The following is a 21,384-nucleotide window of genomic DNA, read 5'->3' on the forward strand; positions in this document are numbered from 1 at the left end:
CTATAAATTTTCTAGAAGAATATGCTAATCATGTTCCATTGTGGGTGACATTGAGCAGATGTTATAGCAACACACCTACGATTTATTTCGATCACGGTTAATTTTGTCGAACCCTTTTATTAACTTATTTGACGGACAGTGTTATTCGAACAGTAACAATTCGTCTATTTCTTTGTATTATTATGATCACTATCATGTCTGTATAAACGCATATACTTGATCACATGTGACAGTCTACGCACATATTCCTCACCCTCTTAATAATTGCCCTGTTTTGCTTTGCCTTGATTTCATTTGAATGTAAATGCACCTGTGTATTCTCTCGTTCGTACACATTTGCCTCTGTGCTCCAGTTTCCTCGATTTGCTTGTAACTTGGTTATCTGTGTTGTCCAAGAATAGATTGTAATCGCCGCTCTTTATTGCCTTCTGAATTCAAACACCGTTGGGATTTATGTAATAACAGTTATCAAGGTGATTAATAAACGAAGCCTAACGAATTATCTCGAAGCGAAACCACTACAATGTCCATTTTGCGTTTCTAGAAGAAAAGTCGATAATATCTATTGAAACTAATTATATAGATGACAGCAATCTTTCGAGAAATTTCATATTGTTAATAAAAGACAGTATTGTTTGATAGATATTTATAGCCAAACACTTGTGGACAGTATCCGATTTTTGTGTAAAAATTCAATAGATAATTATTAGGAATACTTAGAAAGAGAAAAAAACAATTAGATATGCACATGTACAAATTGTAAAACGAAATATTGAATAAATGAATTTATAATCATTATGAATAATTGATACTGATTTGTCTGTATGACAATAATGTGATTTATAATTGCCGTACTATAGTTAATTATTTTATTCATCATGAAGATAAAATAAATTCTACTCTTTGTTCAATCACATTATTTTGTGTATGCCGAGGGATTCGGTAAACTTAGCAAAGAAATAGTAACATATTATTTTTAGAGAGGGGGTTTGTGGAGATTGTAGTACCTTAATAATTGAATACATAAGTCAATTGAAGCTGGAACACCATGGAAAACCTAAAAGCATTGGACGGCCGTTTCGTTCTAGTATGGGACTCCTCTACAGTACGCATCCACGATCCCCCACCCAGCGACACTCGAACCCAGGATCTGTCAGTCTCGCGCGAGAGCGCTTAACCATCAGACCACAGAGCAGGCATCCAACAGTGTTAATGTCTAACTTCAACCGATCCACGAAACTGCGTCACCATCCACCACTTTTCCAGGTTTTCCGTGGCGGTCTAGCTTCAATTGACTCATGAATTCAATTATTATGTTATTTTATCTTACTCTTTTTTCACATACAAGAAACCAAGTCATAAAACACTAGATACTAAACATTTTGGTAAAGGTAAGTGGAATTAATAATGAAATCATAGTATTAGCCTGAGGTGAACAAGAACACGAGTGGGACAATTGAATGTACCCGACACGACATTACAGAGCATCTCACTAAAATCTGAGAACCATATAGTAAATAGTTAATCTGTAAAATATCAATCCACGTCTCAAACTTGACTGCTTCTTTTGCAAATATCAGTCCATTGTCTCAGATTTCATTGTTCATACATTTTCATACCAACTGCTCTTCGTTCCCCTTTTTTCCTTCGATCTTCTACTGAAATACTTTCTATACCTGACCATCGTTATATACTAATTATGTGGATATAAGGAGCTCACATCACAACCCTATTGGTAATTAATGTCATCATTTTGAAAAGTTTATAGAAAGATGAATAATTATCTAAGCATATTTAATTAAAAAAGTTTGTTACTAGTATACACAATGACAGTGATTGACAAGAGAATTATTGATGCAAGTTTTATTCATTTCGGCTAAATAGAGCACAAAAGCACTATGACTTGTTATCCCTGTAATTAAAGCTTTAACATGGAGGAAGGAAGAAAGGAGAATAAATAACACGAACTCTGGGATAACAAGATTGTGACAGCGACTATAAATTTTGACTAATCCGCAACCACATAGGAGCGAAAATCACAATTGTCTAGTTCTCTGTCAATCCCGTAACAATGTGGCCAACTACCATCGGAACATAGTACACAAGATGTAAGTTATATGAGCTAATGACCACATTGCAACTTGATCGACAGAAGCCAAATAGCACTTAAAAAATTAGAGATACATGGAACTAGTCGCTATTCAGCTATCAGTGAACTGCAAATACTGCAGTCCTAAAGAGAATCAGTCATTGCTCGAATAGCTCAGCGGTAGCGTCCTAAACTATGAAGCTACGTAACTGGTTAGAATCCTCCGGCAATCATAGGTATGTATTACTGACTAATGTCAAATAGCATGAAATATAGGTACGGAGTATCCCACCGACTATTTCCAACCATCTATCATCTATAAATTTTGATTGCATGAAACTGATATATTATAGTTTTATTGAATTGCGTTTCATTTTGCACATTAATGTAAAAGACAATACAACCTTTTTATATTTTTCTCTTTCTTCATTTAATTCTTTTACTTTACGCTCATACTCTGCATACATTTGTTTATCATCTTCCGTCCAATGAACTGATGGTTTACCAGTTAATAAAAAAGCTGGTTTTGGGATATCTTTTTTCAATTCATCTTCTTTTGTAATCTCTAACACACCACCCATCATTTCCTCCAAACCTTTTTCACGCCAATTATCCAACTTTTCCTTACGTCGTCTTTCTTCGTCAGCTAATCGTTTCAATTGAATTTCAGCTAACTGCTCAGGTGAAAAATACTTTTCCACTGTTATCTCATCATCTGTAACAATAAATAGCTGTTCTGGCTCTTCGTCGGGATCAAATTTCGGACTAGTGAGATGTTTTATTAAATGTGGTTGTTGAAGATCCGTATGAATTTTACGTATTCTCGATAATTTAGTTTGAATGTTAGAAAGGTGACTTGCCTTCTTTTCATAGAATTCATCGAACTGTTTGTTGAAAGATTCTTTCATACGATAAATTGCATCCTAAAAGTTTGTCGTTAATTTTAAATGTTTATAATTAAAAAGATTCATGTAGTTAGATAAATTATTTTTACAAATCAGAAATTAATCAGATGTAACTATTAAAAACACAAGTGCCTATCTACCGTTTGAATATCAATTTAGATATGTATGAGTGATACAAATCATTATTTAAATGAATTTGGTTGTTCAGTCAACCAGTTATTTAAATATTTAGGTTGTTGAAGAAAATCCTAGATTATCCTTCATTAGATTTTTATATTCATTTTGAAACAATACTTGAGAAAATTTCAAACTTTGTCTTAACACTATGTAAGTCATAGTACATAGGATTTTGATGATTATCTCAAAGTGAATCCATTACACTGTAATTACTTTCGGAACCTCAAAGTGTATGTTATCAATCGACTTATTCTGATGATCTAATATTGGTATAAAGCTAGTCTAATTTCTAGATATATGGATACCAAGTGCTATTTTACAGAATAACTGAGGAGCTCGAAGGATAACACGATATATTTTATTAGATAGATGGACAATAAAATCGGCCGAAATATTAGAAGTTTATCCATATTTGATAGTTTGCAATGACTCCTTATTTTAATTGTATTCTGTAGTCACATGTTAAACCCATAATGCAACTGAAAATTCAATATTCATTACAAAAAAGTTATGATAAATATTTTACAAAAGGAATCGTTAAATTTTTAATCCAAACATTTTTTAAACTGGAAAATAAGTTCACTGAAAACATGCACATATCTTTAACTTCAAGCATACTTTTTGACAGAATGACTACCGAATTTCTATAATCTATCTGGATGATTCAGAACAAGAGAGTCAGTACAAGAACTGGCTCGCATAAAGTACACCTTAAACTATGAAAAATGACTTTCGGGTTAAGATATCAAAAGTTGCTTAGATTATATACCGTTCTATAATTCCCATAAACAGAATTGACCACTTTCAACTTGTACAAACAATGAAATACAAATAAAAATTATTTATTTACAGAATTAATAAAGTTTCAAGTTTATTTTTGATATTTAGATGAAACTAAATATCTCTAGACGTGAATTTAAGTAATTCATTGGTTGAGATCACAAGTCAATTGAAGTTAGACCACCATGGAAAACCTGGAAGCACTGGACTGCCGTTCCACTCTATTGTGGTACTCCGTAGCAGTGCGCAATCCCTTCTGATACTAGTTCATTGGTGTTTATACTTACTTTTATCAAAACAATTTGATAAATCTTTTGCATTCGTGTATAAAGTTCCATTTGACCATAACCATGATCAATCGATCCACCTTGTTCTCTGGCTAAAATACAAACAATGATAATCAAATTAAAAATAAAATCCGGTTTGCAAATAATACTACCATGCCAGTCAATAATATTAATTATTTTCAAATGTTTCGCTAGGAGTAAAAGTGAAAATCATTTAAGGGAAACATATCCAGATCTCTGTTATTATTCAAGGTAGTTATGTGTTATCTTAGAAGCATAAATTTTCTAACCTTATTAATAATTAATACTAAATTTGCTATCAAGAGTGACCTATACTACTCAAGGATTTAGAAATCAGCAACTACATTGTTTATTGATCAGTCGGACAGATTAAATACACTAGATTCGGTATTGATACGTTTTTCAAATTAGGGTTAAGTGAGTAAAACAAGATAGTCAAATAACTAGAAAAACGGACTAAAATTTGCGTTCATTTTTCCTAAGTAATAAGAGGTGTACAATGTTAATTATTGAAATAAGTTATATTTAAAACACAATTGTATGAACGAAAAATATTCTTTTCAATAATTTTTCATCAGGCTCTACAACTATAAATTCAAATTAATAATCCATAAAATTGACTAGATTAAAGGCAGAGTACATCGTTTAAAATTGTAACATGTAAATACAGAATTGTTGTTTGTCATATAAATTCAAATCAAATCAGAAGGGGTTTTGTGGAGATTTTAGAAATTTCACTGGTTGAAATCATGAGTCAATTGAAGCTAGAACATCATGGAAGACCTGAAAGCATTGGACGGGCGTTTCATCCTAGTATGAGACTCCTCTACAGTACGCATCCACGATCCCGCCACCCGTGAGATTCGAACCCAGGATCCATCAGTCTCGCGCGCGAACGCTTAACCATCAGATCACAGAGCCGACATCCAACGGTGTTAATGTCTATACTCAACCAATCCAAAACGCCTCTATGATTATTAAGGTCTTCCATGGCGTTCTAGCTTCAAGTGACTCATGATTTCAACTATCGAAATTCAAATGAAATCGTTAAAAAACTAACTCTTCTTTTAGAAGAGTTATGACGCCTCATAATGAAAGCCGAGTTCCTTTGTAAGTCACGAGGCTGATGCCCCTTCTGACAGCCAGAGCAACCATTTATTTAGGTACATGGAATGCTCATACAATGTGAGAGACCGGGAGAGTCTTTCAAATTGCTTCAGAAATGAGGAGATACAACCTGGAGGTGCTCAGAATCAGTGAAACACACTGGACGCAAGTCAGACAACAACGACTAGCTTCAGGGGAGCTTCTGTTATACTCCGGCCATGAAGAAGAAAATGCTACACATACACAAGGAGTTGCATTGATGCTGTCCAACCAAGCATTAAGTGCACTTACGTTATTAAAAGGGGGAGGTGTTGGGGTTGTTAGATCCCCAGAACTCACTTGGTAAATGCCTTAATTTTATAATTTTATTTTGGAAATTTAAATTTCCTTGTTTTCGCGCCAAAGTCTCACTTTTCACCTTCGTGTCGTATTTCCCACTTGAGAGAATCTTTAACGCTATTGTTCCGTTGTGTATTTTTAGTATGCTATTTTCGCTACACTTCCCAAGGACAGTTTTATGCTGTATATATACGTTTGGTTTGTGTCTGCTATTATTCACTAGTGCTTCTAGCTTACGGAATATACTTTCCCGTTCCAAGCTTGGACTTCTTCGTCTAGTTGGCGGGGCGGGGATACATCAAATAGCTAGATTATTGGTCTACAGTCACAAGCTAACCCATTGGGGTTTCTCCGCGTGAGTTCGAATCCCGTCCCCGTCGCCAAATTTACTAGGTTTGAAGTTATTACGAGTTCACTTTGTATGCGAACCGAACAAAGACTTGTGACCGTAGACCAATACTCTGGCAAAAATATAAGATTATGGATTTTTGTTACTTCAAATCCTAGTTAATTTTATAATTGCTGATGAAATTTGTCTTTATATATAAACAGCATTAGGCTTTTTCTGTATATTGTAAACATTTCAATTTTCCGCAAATAGTATCTTAAATGATGTAAGTTTAAAAAAAAGGTGAGATAATGAAACACATATGAACACTTTCATTTAAACAATAGTTCTTGTTTCATGAATAAAATATAAGTGAACTATTCAACTAAATTTCAAACATAATCACCAATTTCTGACATTAATGTAAGGTGATTTAGATTTTCATGTTGTTTGATTTTTTAACACATTAAACGAGTAAATATTAGCATTGAAAAATTTTTTTTAAAACTATAAACCCAGAATGTAGATAGTTATCTCGGTAGAAACCTATCTACTTAGAATTCACACGTACCAGTACTTCCAAGAAGAATCCGATTTATTGATTGCTCTGTTTCCTCTTCCTCATCTACTTCTTCCTTTTGTTCTTGACTGGGCTTCAGTTAATGTAGGTAAAGAAATAAAATCATTAAATTTATTTTTTGATAGCTTTTTGGTGATATTCAGTTTATCGGTTAACATTATAACCTATGATCAGGAGCTAGATATGTATTTATTAACTAAAGGGTCTTTACTTCACTCTGCGTGTGATCATGTAATGTTCATTAAACGAAAATGTGTTTTTGTAAACAGTCAAATTTTGCTTAATAATGTATTATGGTGAGAACACGAACTTCCCGAAAACAGCATAATTAAACGGGTTTCCTTTGATTGATCACTATGTAGTCTTCTGTATAGAAACTACGAAAGGACAAATACCATTACCCGCAAATGAAAGAAGTAGACTGGCAGATTTATTTGACACCGAAAATAAACCAGAAGCCATATTTTGGTACTGTAATTTTTACGGTGTTATTCATACTAAATACTAATCAGATTTGCAATAGACTTTAGGGGAGTAGAACCGGTTACGAAATTAATCAGTGACTGGTCGTATTGAGTTAACTTACTAATTTCGTAGGATTTAAGTGTACAAAATAAACCGGCCATTGAATTATATACTTATCCTCTTTTCTAAAAACTCAATTATTTTGTCGCGCATGGTCAGGTAATATTATCTGCTACCAGATGACATATATGTGAAATGTGATCTAGAATGCCAAACCTTAAGAGTCTTCTGAACAATAACTCAAATTAGCATATGTCAACGAATACTAAAACACAAGTATTTTCGAGGTAGCCTATTAAAAACTAAACAAAATGCATTTTACTAATCATTCTAAATTTCCACTACTGCTTGTTTGTTATCTACACTATTGATTGCCCATTCTTATATTTTAATCTAGCTACTTAGAAGAATTCATGCATTTGTTAGGGTCAATGCTATTTCTGCTTTCGTGATTGGCATTCGTTTACTAGGAATTCATGAACTTCCATTAGTCGACCACTGCAGAAAGTAAGAAGTAGAAGAATCCACATCGGGAAGACATTTATTTTTGGCTACATTGAATGCTAGTTTTAGTTAGTTTTAACCGGACAAAATACGGTAGTTTCAGTAATTTATCATATGATAATGCAGGTCAAAAGAAAGATTGATCGAAAATGATCTACTATGGATAGACTGAATACGAGATATGCGTACAACCTCATTCGCTTTATGACCTGATGCGGTTATAACATAAAGCATCTAAACTAAATAGACTAAATAAGAAAAATTGACACTAAATATAACTATAACGAACAAATGTATATTACTGAAATCTATAAAATGATGTATAAGTCAAATATTCAAAAACCTGTGAAATGTGGATAAATTTAAAAGGTTGCCTAAAAGTTATAACAATAGTAATTTTAAATGGATTGAGAGATGAGTGATGGATTAAGGATAGAATCCTATGTTCATAATAAGTAGAACAATGAATTTCGTATGTTTCATTTGCTTCTCCAGTTCTCATGAGTAAACACAAATTAAGTAGATTATAATAAATTCTAAAATGGGAAATCTCCTTCCAAATTATGACTTGTGTCATAAAGTATTATTAAATTTTACAAGACGTTCTTTTTACAGATTATCAATTAAAATTACCTTATATAACCTAATGACTACAAAAAAACTATTGAATGAAACTAGCCTTTTTTAATATATTTGATTGAAATAAATGTGAAGATAGTAATTCTCTTTCTTTTGCTGTTGCATGAATAATTTTCATTCTAGCAATAACAGTATTAATTAATTGTTTTTCACTGTTTGTAATATTCTTTAATGGATAATTTGTAACTTGAATTGGTAAACTGAACGCTTTTAAGCATCTTCCCTTGACAAACATTTCATCCCAACATTGAGATTTAATAACTTGCCAAGTAAATTGTTTTGCTAAATTTCTTAAGTTTATTTCTTTTCGAAGCTTTTATAAAAGAAAGATAAGTACATTTAATGTGAAGATGAAAACGTGAATTATAAATGGATATTTGATTGAAATCGAGAGAAAGTGAGAGAGATATTTGTATGTGAAAAGATTTAGGGACAATTCTGTACTAACGTCATGAACAATGATTGTTTTTTACACTTCGATTCTCTAATTCGAACCAATCCAGGTGTATTAATGTTTAGTTTACATTCAAAAGACAGTGTTACATAGCTCTGGATAATTGATAATGTTACACTTTCTAATGTGATTACTAAAAAAGCATAATGTAATTTTTCTCTTAGTTTCATCTAGTTCTTCTATCTTACCCTTAACCTAGAACCTCGTAAACACCAATTATACTGCTATGAATAAACTAATATATAAGAAAGATTAATATGAGTATAAATTAAAACAATTTCGTGCATACTTTTTCTACTAACCTGGTTGACCTCTTCCTTCGTTTTTTCTAAAATGACACTTTGTTCATCAATATCTAGCTCAAATTCTAACCTGCCAATACGTTGAAACTCAGGAAGACTTTCGTTTTCACTGACCATAGCATTGACCTATTTTGTGTTTCATAAAAAAGTATCAATAGTCAGGAAACTTGAAATCATAGTAATCTATGTTAAAATTATAGATCTACATTTCACTAACGAGTTACAGTAATAAGTAATAATTATCAGAACTTTTGCAAATTTCAGTTCAAACAGGTTTTGCGAGTGGTCATCAGTATTCCATATTATTGGATAAAGCAAACACTAAATTTCTCCCTATTGAAATGAATATTTAAGTAAAATTAATTTTTAAAGAAAAAGCACTATGACGATCAGAATTTCTTATTTCGTTAGTCCAAATAATCTTAAGGCTGATACGTGGTATATATATATATAACAAATCTTACTGTATTTCTGATTTCATTCAATTCATTAAGAATTCTTGTCTTTGTTTCTCCAAAAATCAAGTCTTCTGAAGCTTCAGCATTAAGCTGGCAAGATTCTATCCATGTGTTAATATTTGAGTCAGTATCTCTTTTATAATAGGAAAACTCTTCTAAATCTGTATCTTCATCAGCATCTACCAATATTTGTTGATCAAATAATGAAAAGCTTGTACCAGATTGATGGGGTAATGTTGGTAAAACATCAGGATTTTGTAAAAGATTAACATTTGAATGTGATTGATTTTGTGTTATCCCACAACTTTTCATTTCTTTTAATTTAGTTAGTTGTTCATGTAACGATCTTAAACTTGGAAATAAACGGACTTTCGATTCCGTAATTGTACCTTCACTGTAATACAAAATAATCAAGAAAATTAAAAATTTAAAAAATGATGATGAAAATGCTGAATTGAGTCTTTACATAAAAAGAAACTATACAATGAAATATCCAAATGTGATCTTACTCGAATCACAAAATAAATATTATGAGAAGGGGTTTTGTGGAGAATTTAGAAATTTCACTAGTTGAAATCATGAGTCACTTGAAGCTAGAACGCCATGGAAGACCTGATACACTGGACGGGCGTTTCATCATAGTATGGGACTCCTCTGCAGTACGCATCCACGATCCGCCACCCGTGAGATTCGAACCCAGGACCTACAGTCTCGCGCGCGAGCGCTTAACCGTCAGACCACAGAGCCGACATCAATGGTGTTAATGTCTAACTTCAACCAATCCAAACTTCTAAATTCTCCACAAAACCCCTTCTCATAATAATCATCTGCTCATTGGTGACTGACTCCAAGAGGCATTTCCTGAAGTTCTAGTTAGAAGCAGTGACCAGTGGAGTTCAACCAGGTCTGTTGTGAGATGTCAACTCACTGAAGACAATGGTGTACGGTGGCGCAATTTCGTGGATTGGTTGAATTTACACATTAACACCGTTGGATGCCGGTTCTGTGATCTGATGGTTAAGCGTTCGCGCGCGAGACTGATAGATCCTGGGTTCGAATCTCACGGGTGGCGGGATCGTGGATGCGTACTGTAGAGGAGTCCCATACTATGATGAAACGCCCGTCCAGTGTTCTCAGGTTTTCCATGGTGTTCTAGCTTCAATTGACTCATGATTTCAACTAGTGAAAATAAGTATTGTTAAATTCTGTATCCTCAAAACGTTTTATTTAATTATGGATAAAAATATAATGAACATTCACTAAACACTTAATTTAGGTTGTTTATTAACTATTTTGTTATAGTAATAGGCTATGATTAATTAATCATATATTTATTTTCTATATAACATACAGAAAAGTGTTTTCATGAATTTATTTCATCCATTAAGGTAGCCTCAAAGAGCATAATAATAGTAATACACATCTTTTCATAAAGCATTTCTGAAAATTCAACTAGTTCATAGTTCTTTGTATCAAACGCACTTGGAAGATCGTTAAAATATCTGTGAAAACCGAGGGAAGAAAAAGTGATAAATGGTTGCAGAAGGACAAATTCAGTATCCAGATAGGTTTTGGTTCAAAGGTGCAGCTTCTATGTTCAAAATTATATGGTCTGTGATGAAAGTTAACACTTTCAAAATCCGTCAGTTATACGATAAAAAACTTCATACTGACATGAAACTAATTAATTATCAATACCAGTCGGAAAAAAAATTGACCATCAAAACCAACTAAGACATCTAAGATGGATGCGATATCAAAAATTATTATAGATGATCATTATTTCTGAATGAACACTTAAACCGCAATAATGTTATCGTTAAGGAAACAGATGAATTTCTACTCATGCGTGTAGAAACAGAAACTGAGCTCCCTAATTTTAATACCATTAAATGGTGATGTCAATAGCATTTAGGTTGATAATGACTGGACTGAAGGCTTCGGCACTGATAATAGGTAAACATATTAATAACATTAACAGACAGTAGTTTTTTGAAGATATTATTTTATATCTAAGTGTTTATAAAATATTTAACGAAACTAATTTGGATTATATATCATATTTGATTAGTCTTTCAAATCATTAAATGAATGAAATGAGCTGAATCATGGAACATCCAACTTGTTAGTATAAAATCCATTTGTTTTGATTTATTCCTTACTTAATGCTTACATTGTATAAAAAATCATATATTATACGAAAATAGATTTGTTATAAGCGGTGTAAGAGTAAATTCATCATATGAAAGATCATTTAGGTAAGCAAAATAATTATAAAGTCTTGATTGCCAAAACTTACCTTATTTTAACTCTGGCTAATAAACCATCTCCACCACATGTGATTAAGCTATTCAAATCTTTACAGAACTCTGCAGCGATTATACCACGTGAATTAGATTCATGAATATTTATGGAACACTGAAGTGAAACCTTGTAAACATGAATGGAAAACAATATGAACAGAACAAAGTGCACTTTCATAAGAGGTTTGGTGGAGCGATGTGGTAAAACTAACCAGCTCAGTAACAGAAAACTTTAAAAGTGAGTAGACACACTGTAGGTGTTGAATAAAAGTTGTTTAAGGTAGTTGGTGGTCTGACCTGTGTAGCACATGACAGTTATTTATCCTGTTGGTTACTGAATAATATTTCTGGAGAACTTGTAGCTGATATCCGCCTTGCTTCCATAATATCTTCAAAGCAGTACGAATTAATTTACTACACAATATTTGCTAAGTGAAAAAATACACAAAATACTTTTTAGATCTATGATGAAATTGATTGGGCGTCGCTTATCGAAAATGTATTAATATAATTATATTTATCAGTATAGGGTTGCGGAGATTGTTGGGCTTCATTGAAATCATAAACCGATCGGTGTTAAACCACCAGTGAAGACCCGGAAGCACTGACCGGTCGTCTCGTTGTAGCATGAAACCCCTAAACAGTATGCATCCACTATGCTGTACGTGGAAATGAAGGCCAAAACCTCCAGTCTCACGAGGGGACGCTTAACCTCTAAACCACTGAGCCGACATGTAACGGTGTTAGTGTCTAACCTCGATTAAGCCACGATATTGTGGGACTGACTCAATTGATGGCATTACTGAGGAAATCCGCTCATGATGCGCATACGTCAAAACAGTTATTTACATCAACAACAAAAGGATTCAAGCCCTTAAAAATAAAACAAAGTTCATCCCCGTTTTACATGCCAGCGACCATAAGAACTCAGTAACCAAGTGAAAAACACGTTGAGCATTTGAAACGATAAGTATTGGAATTAAATCCTGGTATGAACATCAAAATTCGGAAGTAAGTATATTCAGCCGATGAAACCGAAATAAGATTGAATTCGCATCCTCTATTCTACCCCCACTTAATATCAAAAATTGCTTACAAAATCTCCTATTTTTTGGTAGTTGTGAATAAAGGTCAAGATAATATGAAATAATTATCTTACAGTTTCATTTATACTAATAATTTGAACTGATCCATCCATAGAATAAGCTAGTAATGAATTAGTACCAGATATTCTTGTAAATTTGATGCTTTTTGATTCTTGTAAAATGTCATAGGTGTACTCTGTGGTAATATGTAGTAGATTTTGTTTCTAGTAAAGAAAACAAATGAAAACGTGCAAACTAATTATTCAATGGAGGAAATATCTGTAACAGTAAATTACAATATTTCTGATTTTAAAATTTGGTAATTCAACATTCCATTTTCAATTCAAATGTGTTTTTTGGAGAAAAATTTACTTTAAGGAAATAGTGTAATATTTATTGTAAACCATATTTTTTAAATGTTATAAATTCTCTTCTGTATATCTTTCAGAAGAGTCTATAAATAATTGATTGGTTTCAATTTATAATCCCGTTTAACACATTTATGATTCGACCAATAAAGTTAATTGCCACGTTATAGGCATTCAGCTGACGAGTCCCAAATAGGGAGGAACACGCGTCTTGGATTCCATTGCTAGCCACTATCCATCTTTGCTTATAAAGCTTGTGACCTAAGGCAATATCGAGGCAGTTCGCACAGGATACACATATGCCAATAAGAGACTGATCAATTGCAGTCCTAAATAACAATGGGAAAATACAAGTAAACAACACCAAGTGAATATGATTTTTCCGTTCTAAATTTTTAAACACTTTATGAATCTGCATACTGTAATCATAATGCTTAAAAATAAAACCGGTAGTGTTTACAGCATTTGTGACCTGCTTAGATAGTAAACTTGAGTTATAGTGATTTTTAATGAACATGAAGATATAAAATCGTTGCTAATCATTATGTGTCGCAGAAATAATACTTAAGTAGTTATTCTGAATCAGACTAAATATTTGCAAGCGTTCAATAATTTCGACCGATAACTTTCATATTATTGATATAGCTTATAACTCATTATCAACTACCTTTTGTGATTCATCGATGCAAAATATTTCCAATCTATGATATTGAGAATCAGCTGCAATTAACAATGGTGATGTTGATTCATAAACATCATTTGATGGCCAATAGCAGACACCAACCTTCGGTTTTTGAAAATTCCATTTGATAAGCTTAATTTTATCTTCATTTAGTTTTCGATAGTTATCAACATAGTCTAATTCATTATCTAAAAATCAAACAGAAAGTTATTGAAAAATATCATATTATGATAGATTTGGCATTATTCAACAAAGAAGAAATGAATGGGTATACGAGTAAGTTTTTTTCAAAATCTATATTTGATCCTTAATAAGACATTCATGAGAACCATGTAATTTAATGGTCGACAGTAATATTATATGAAGGGAGTCCAAATCTTTCCTGATAAGGTTGATAATTAATTAAATAATTTATATCATAAAATTCAATTAAAACCAATATAATAAATTTAATTATTCGAACCCAGGGCCTTCGGTCTCGCGCGCGAACGCTTAACCTACTGGACCACTGAGCCGTCATCCAATGGTGATAGTGTCTAAAATCAATTTACATTAATTTACATTTCTCAAATTCTTAAAATTGATTTAAAAATAAAAATAAAAACCTCTTTCACTGAACTTAAATAGAGTAAAATGAATTATTGTAAAAGTAGTCAAAGTAATGGTCAGAGCACTACAGGAATTTTGGATAAGATTACATTCTAAAATACACTTTGGAATATGAGTCTTGATTTATTGATTATAACGAACTTTAAAAAAAAAAATTCATTATGTGAAAAACACTTTCTAGAAAATTATGAGAAGAGTACAAGTTGCAAGTAGTCAATAAAAGCATATAATAATCACTTTAAAACGTTAATAAAGGTAGTAACAGCAAACTGTACAGAAATGAGATATTTTCAAGATTAACTAAACGTATTGATATTCAATGCATTGATTATTACTTGGATTGAATATATTAGGTCGGTTAATTACTATGGTTCAACTTTACCAGTTCTAAACAAATTGGAAATAACAATCAACATTTTTTAAGTGACTTTAATTTCGAGTTTGTTTTAACGTTACTTTAAGACTCAGAAAAGTATTCATTAAACAATCAAGTAGACTGAATAAATTGATAACCACAGAGTATAGAAAATAGATTTCAATCCCTACATTTCACTAAGACAAAGTGAAAATACCGTTCATTTTTGTTTCTTATAAAAATTCTCTATAAATAAACATCTATTTCACGAAGTGAAACTTGTATTAATTGTAAAAATAGCCTACTCATAGATTACTCTATTTAACTTACTACTTCCAATTTCAGCTGGTATTTCGTACTGGTATACAGCCTCAGCAGTTTTATTGGTATCATTACTAACAGCAAGAAGAACAAAGATCTTCTGTGAATCTTTTGATCGAATCATGCTTAAATTATGCACTCTACCACTAAATGCTGTAAATGATGAGAAAGCATATGTTGAAAATTATTATTTCAGACAATAAATTAAAGTAGACTTATGAAAAAGTTGTTAAAAATCTAGGAAACTTGAATAAACATAAATTAAATAAGTACCCATGGTACTAGTGTATGAACTACTCTCCAGTTTTGTGGTTTTCCATTATAAAATTTGACAACCACAAAATCTTAAAGCAAATTTATCAGATAGAATGAAATGGGTACACTTCTTAAATCTAGGTGAACTTACAGTTAAATGGGTTCCCTCTAATTACATAGTGAACAAATCATTTCGAAATAATGACGACAAGTTTTTCCTTGACTAGTAAGGTAGAAAGAGCCATACATACACGCCTTCATCACAATGATAAGGTACAAAAACTGAAATTGAAAGATTCCAATTCTGCTTCTTCTTAAGGTAATAGAAGAGTTTTTTAAACTGTGCAGAATACCAAGTAAGAACAAATAATTTCTATTACAGCCCTTACCTTAGATCTCATGCCATGTTTACAATCACCACTTTGTTCCAGGGAATAGTGTGGTGCACGGTATATATATACCAGTATGGCCTATATTCTTCCATGCAAAACATATTATAATAAATAAATTCACAATTTTCATTATGGAAAACCTTATCGTTGGTCATTATTTATCGCTATATAAAATTTAGTTAAACTGTTTGGATCTATGCCGTCTAATTTCATATCTGGTACTAAAACTCTGTTTCAAAATAGAGTACTTGATTCCCTGAAACTATCGTCAGTCGAATATATCGGTATTATGTGGTGTTCCAACCATTTAAGGTTGGTGAAACCTCATTGCGTAAAGCTGATTGGTTTATCTGGATTGTAATCTGCTTTCCAAGGCTCACGAACTCACCGCGTGGACGTGGTTTCGTGTCATAAAAGTTTGAACACTTTATTTTAAAAAAAACTTGAAAAATAATCACTTTGAAGTTTGTCAGTTTCTTAAACATAAACGATAAGTTCGTGGGTTATTAGTGCATTTAAATTTAACCAAAGTATTTTTCATCTTAAGTCAACCTTTCTAGTTGTTTGAAATTTAGAAAATCAGGTTACGGCTAAATTTTAAAGTAACATTGCCGTTGTTCTTAGTGGAGGGATGAATAGTATTTGAACGAATCATGATCAACAGTCATATGTATGAAATTTGGCTAAATAGCTCTTAAACGTTTTCAAAGCAAAACGTGGGTTTAAGTCACAGTTTTTCATAGTTTTATTTCACCCTTGCATTACAGATATATTAGTTAATAAGGCTACTTCATGATTGGTGAATAATCATTTACTATGGTAAGTAAGTAGACAGAGGTTCAGGAATGGTGATCAATTAAACCAAGAATACGACCAACTGCAGTAGCTGTAACCAGGCAAACATCTACTCTTACTCAGTACTAGAGTAAAAGTTAGATCAATGGTTTATTACCAGGTAAAATCTACTATTACAATACAAACTGTTGTATATCATAGTGTTAGGTTATGAAATTTAGGTTAAGGTAACATGTTTTTTTTTCCAGTGTACCTTAGCAGTTGTTATCAAGTATTTGTTATACTTATAATTGTTTTCAGTATACTTTCTATCAGTACATTTATGATTATTAAGAAAATATTATGATTAAACTTACACACATAACCTATTGGTTTAAAAGATTTGTTAGGTAATGCTGATACTAAAATACTTGGACCATCATCTATTACTGTAGTTAAAAATTCACCATCAGGGTCGAATCTGAAAATAAAATAAAAAACACATTACTGAGTAGTATAAAAATGAATTATTCATTAATTGTATGGTATATTGTTAATTACTTTATATTTTAAAATTATTAAACTGGCTCATGTTTTCTAGAAATGGATGATCTAGAAAAATGAAATTATCCAATTCGACTTAACTAAAACAATTTTAAATAGAAGTAAAGTTTTTATTGACATTTAAAATATCATAGTAATTAAATATAAAAACAAAGTAACCTAAGATAATAATAATTATTTACAAGTGGAATAAACGAGTTATTTCATTATCAATAACAATTAATAATAAAAAAATCCTTCTTATTTTAATGTAGACTTTCACAACCATACTCTTAGTAGTATATAGAATAAATGACAATTTTTTTTCTATTTACAAAAACAATAATTTGATTTTGAGATACTTCATATTAAATATTTATGTGTGTCAAATTCTTTGTATACATGGTAAATAACTTTGTTTCTTGTGATTTAGTTCGTGAATTGTGACTGGCATTAATTATTCATATATATATATATATATATATATATATATATATATATATATATATATATATATATATATATATGTGTGTGTGTGCTGTAATTTTGAGCAGCTCTTTTCAGTTTATATCAACTTCTACATAATGTGATGATTGAATTCATGAAACAGTTAAAGCTAGACCATTATGGAAAACCTGGAAGCACTGAAATGACGTTTCGTCCCACTGCAGGACTCCCCAGAAGTGCGCACCCACGATCCCGCATGCGATATTCGAACCCAGAACTTATCGGTCTCGCGTGCGGACACCTAACTTGTACACCAATAAGTCGGCGTCTAACGGTGTTAATGTCTAACTTCAATCGGTATATATATATATATATATATATATTCGATAAACTTTTGTCCTTAGTTTACTTTTTAATAGTCGACAATTTAAGTTACAAATGAACTGTTTTGTAGAAATTATTATTATACATTGGATAGTGAATATTTTATGACAGAATATTATATTGAATTATATAGTTTTTATTGATTAGTATATCATAGTAGTTAGTAATTTATCATTATTGTATGTAGGTTATGTCATCCACGTTTAATTTGAGTTTTTAATACCCATAAATTATCATCACTTTTTTTGTGATAACATTCGCTAACTAAAATTATCTGAAGTAAAACAGTGTTCATAAACACTTTACAATTGCAAAATATGAACGATTACTGGATAAATCTGGTATTTATCTGTTTGGTCAGATAGAATGATAATTTATTAGGTCAAATTTGGTAAACTCGTTGATTTCTCTGTTTGTCTTTTCATGAGAATGTTTTCCTGCTTTTTGTAACTGAATACGTCATTAGTGATGCAGTGCTCCGTCAGGGAGTATCAGTTCTCTCAAAATCACAGGTACATTTTGTTGACGAGTACCAAGTAGTACGAAACCTAGATCCAGGATTCCTGTTGACTACCTCCAGCACCATCTTATCGCAAGTAACATGTTGTATTGAAATAAGTACAATGTGTTCTTTATTCTTGTACACAAAATAAACACCTCAGTTATGTCTAAAAGGTAAGGGCGTCAGCTTTTAATATTACATGAAGGATAATCCAACAAAAATGTACAAATAAAAGTACTTCATAATATACACTCACGCAATATGTGTTAGAGGTTTACGATAGAGTCGAATAACATTTACAATTCTCGGTGAAGTGGGACTAGTAAAGTCAATAAACATTATAGAGCCAGAATTCATTCCAGCAACTGCCAAAGGCAAAACTGGTGAAATGGCCAAACAATGACACTAAGTTGAGGAAAAAATAAGAATCTTTGGTAGATTAAAAAGTTTTTCAAATATTTTTCAATAATAAAGATCGTGTTGTTACGAAAAAATAGGGTTCTTAGAAGTTACGTACTATACTGTCGAAAATCGTGTTTCAACATAGCATATCATTAGTTGATGCAATATTATCAGCCCGTTTACTGACTTATTTTCATAATTAAAGCACCAAAAACTGATACGGAAAGTTTCTCAGCTGACTAAAATTTACTAGTTGTTAAAACATTACAAGCTTTAATAAGCCATATCAAGTATGATGTTTATCATTACTTGAGGAAGACTAAACCAAGTAATAAATAACAGGTACCCAGAAAATTTTTTTAGAAAAACACTAAATCACCATTCTGTACAGAATATAGAATTCGATCAGCACTTTGCTAACGAGTGAAAAATAGCACGTAACCTAGGTTCATGGCTTTCTGTGGATCACTTCCAACCACCGTCTTACATTTCAAGATACTGTACACCATTTCGGGTCACTTAAACTTGTGGCTACATCGCAACTAGGCTTATAAAATTCGATTAACACTAAGAAAAACTTAACGTAAATGACACTGACCACTTCTCAGTGATTAATCAATTGCGAAAGTATGCAACTTTTGTGACATAAGAATATATGCTTTTTTAAAAATATCTATCTAGAGAATCTGTTCTGAGAACACTCTATCTCTTATAAAGTAATCGGTTTATATGCATTTATTACAAAGTGGTTTTAAAAAGGACACTGTCAGACAAAATTTTATAAAACCATGAAATTTCAAGGAAACAAAATTTCCCAAAACTTATGTGTCACGAAACATTTGAGGTTAAAACCTTTTTTATACCAATACATAGATACCAAGTCAAATTCTGTTCAATAGCAGCTCATTTTAGAAGGCCAACACATGATAATTTTTGCGTCCATACAAAGTTAAAATTTTCATTATTTTCATTACAATCACTGGTGGTTTGTAAACAATGAGCTCTGAAGTTGATCATTCTTACCGCTATTCATCAAGTAAATCAATCAATAATTACGGAGATAGTTATAAAGAATCAAAGTTTTCAAATAACTAATTAATAATATAGCAAATAGAATTTCGTGAATGTTTCATCTACATTACTAATGTATGGTAATTTTTCCCATTATATCGTTCGTGAAACCTCAAATTCATTCTTAGTTACTTGTTAGTAGTATAATTTTATTTATCTAATTAAAATTCCACTTAATAAAATGTTTATGAGATACATAAAGTAAATAGTATAAACAGTAGACTTTGGAATATTGAAAGATAATATTCCTACATTAAAAGTACATGATATTTGATATAGTTTTGTTATTAAATGAAATAATAATTCAAAACAGATGATATTTTGGGAAAAATATAAATTAAGACTTCCATCATATGACAAATTTATTAATGAATATTCTGTATTTTCGATGTAATTGCTCTTGGCATGATTTCAAATATTCTAAGTAACAATTTCTATTTGTCAGACATAAACCTTTGTCATTTATAAAAGATAAATTATATGTCTCGAATGAGTTAAATGTCAAAATGAGAATAAGGTTAAACAAAATAAAATCTCAGATGGGTTTTGTGGATATTATAGTAATTTCAATGGTTAAGATCATGAGTCAGTTGAAGCTAGAACATCATGGAAAACCTGGAAGCACTGGACGGCCGTTTCATCCCATTGTGGGACTCCTCAGCCGTGCGCATCCACGACCTCGCCTCCTGCGAGATTCGGACCCAGGACCTACTACTGGTTTCACGCGCCAGCACTTAACCACTAGACCACTGAGCTGGCATCCAACGGTGTTAATGTCTAACTTCAACTAATCCGTTGATTTAATTTTCATTGTAAACTGCTTGAATAAAATATATCCATTTATTTAAATTACAAATATCGATAAAATTACATTATTACGGAAAAAAGAGGATGGAATTAGTATGAGTGAATGAGAAATGGCAACAAAAGAGAATAATAATCAGTACAAAAATAAGTAGATATAACTTCTTACTGTATAATTGAGAAATAACGATCCAATCAATTCTCCAGTTATACAATCCCAACAATTGATTATACCGGTAGTTCCTGCAGTCTTTACAATAGACAAAATGATAAACCAGTATTTAAACCATAATTTATACTGAAATTTTTTGGAAATCAGTGATTCAAATATGAAGCATACGAAGACCAATTTAATGTGATTACTTACATACCAGATACTGTTAGTGGTGAAAAACAATAATTTACAACTTAAATTTAGTCATATGATGCGTAGTAATACATACATTCAATGGTAACTTTGAGCGTTTTTATCAGTGAACCTTATTTTAATATCATCTAAATGTGCATATATTTCAATAATTACATGTCCCCTAAATATTGTTCAACAGTTTTCACACCGTTTCTTGACGTTACGAACATTTTCAGATTTTTT

General features: G+C 31.6%; 1 protein-coding gene across 1 annotated transcript in view; it reads right to left on the bottom strand.

The window, feature by feature from the left end:
* WDR96 (Cilia- and flagella-associated protein 43) overlaps positions 1-21,384 on the bottom strand; it is a gene marked incomplete at both ends in the record, with an annotated part of 54,381 nt that overhangs the window by 20,197 nt on the left and 12,800 nt on the right. The window contains 13 exons of the mRNA XM_051219345.1: positions 2,494-3,012; positions 4,239-4,330; positions 6,605-6,686; positions 8,322-8,594; positions 9,038-9,163; positions 9,502-9,889; positions 11,795-11,925; positions 12,958-13,107; positions 13,919-14,121; positions 15,228-15,371; positions 17,017-17,120; positions 18,772-18,920; positions 20,962-21,042. Of these exons, the coding sequence (XP_051066687.1) occupies positions 2,494-3,012; positions 4,239-4,330; positions 6,605-6,686; positions 8,322-8,594; positions 9,038-9,163; positions 9,502-9,889; positions 11,795-11,925; positions 12,958-13,107; positions 13,919-14,121; positions 15,228-15,371; positions 17,017-17,120; positions 18,772-18,920; positions 20,962-21,042 (2,442 nt within the window). The remainder of the gene's footprint in view (positions 1-2,493; positions 3,013-4,238; positions 4,331-6,604; positions 6,687-8,321; positions 8,595-9,037; positions 9,164-9,501; positions 9,890-11,794; positions 11,926-12,957; positions 13,108-13,918; positions 14,122-15,227; positions 15,372-17,016; positions 17,121-18,771; positions 18,921-20,961; positions 21,043-21,384) is intronic.

This window comes from Schistosoma haematobium, chromosome 4, assembly GCF_000699445.3.
Source record: "Schistosoma haematobium chromosome 4, whole genome shotgun sequence".
Taxonomy (NCBI): domain Eukaryota; kingdom Metazoa; phylum Platyhelminthes; class Trematoda; order Strigeidida; family Schistosomatidae; genus Schistosoma; species Schistosoma haematobium.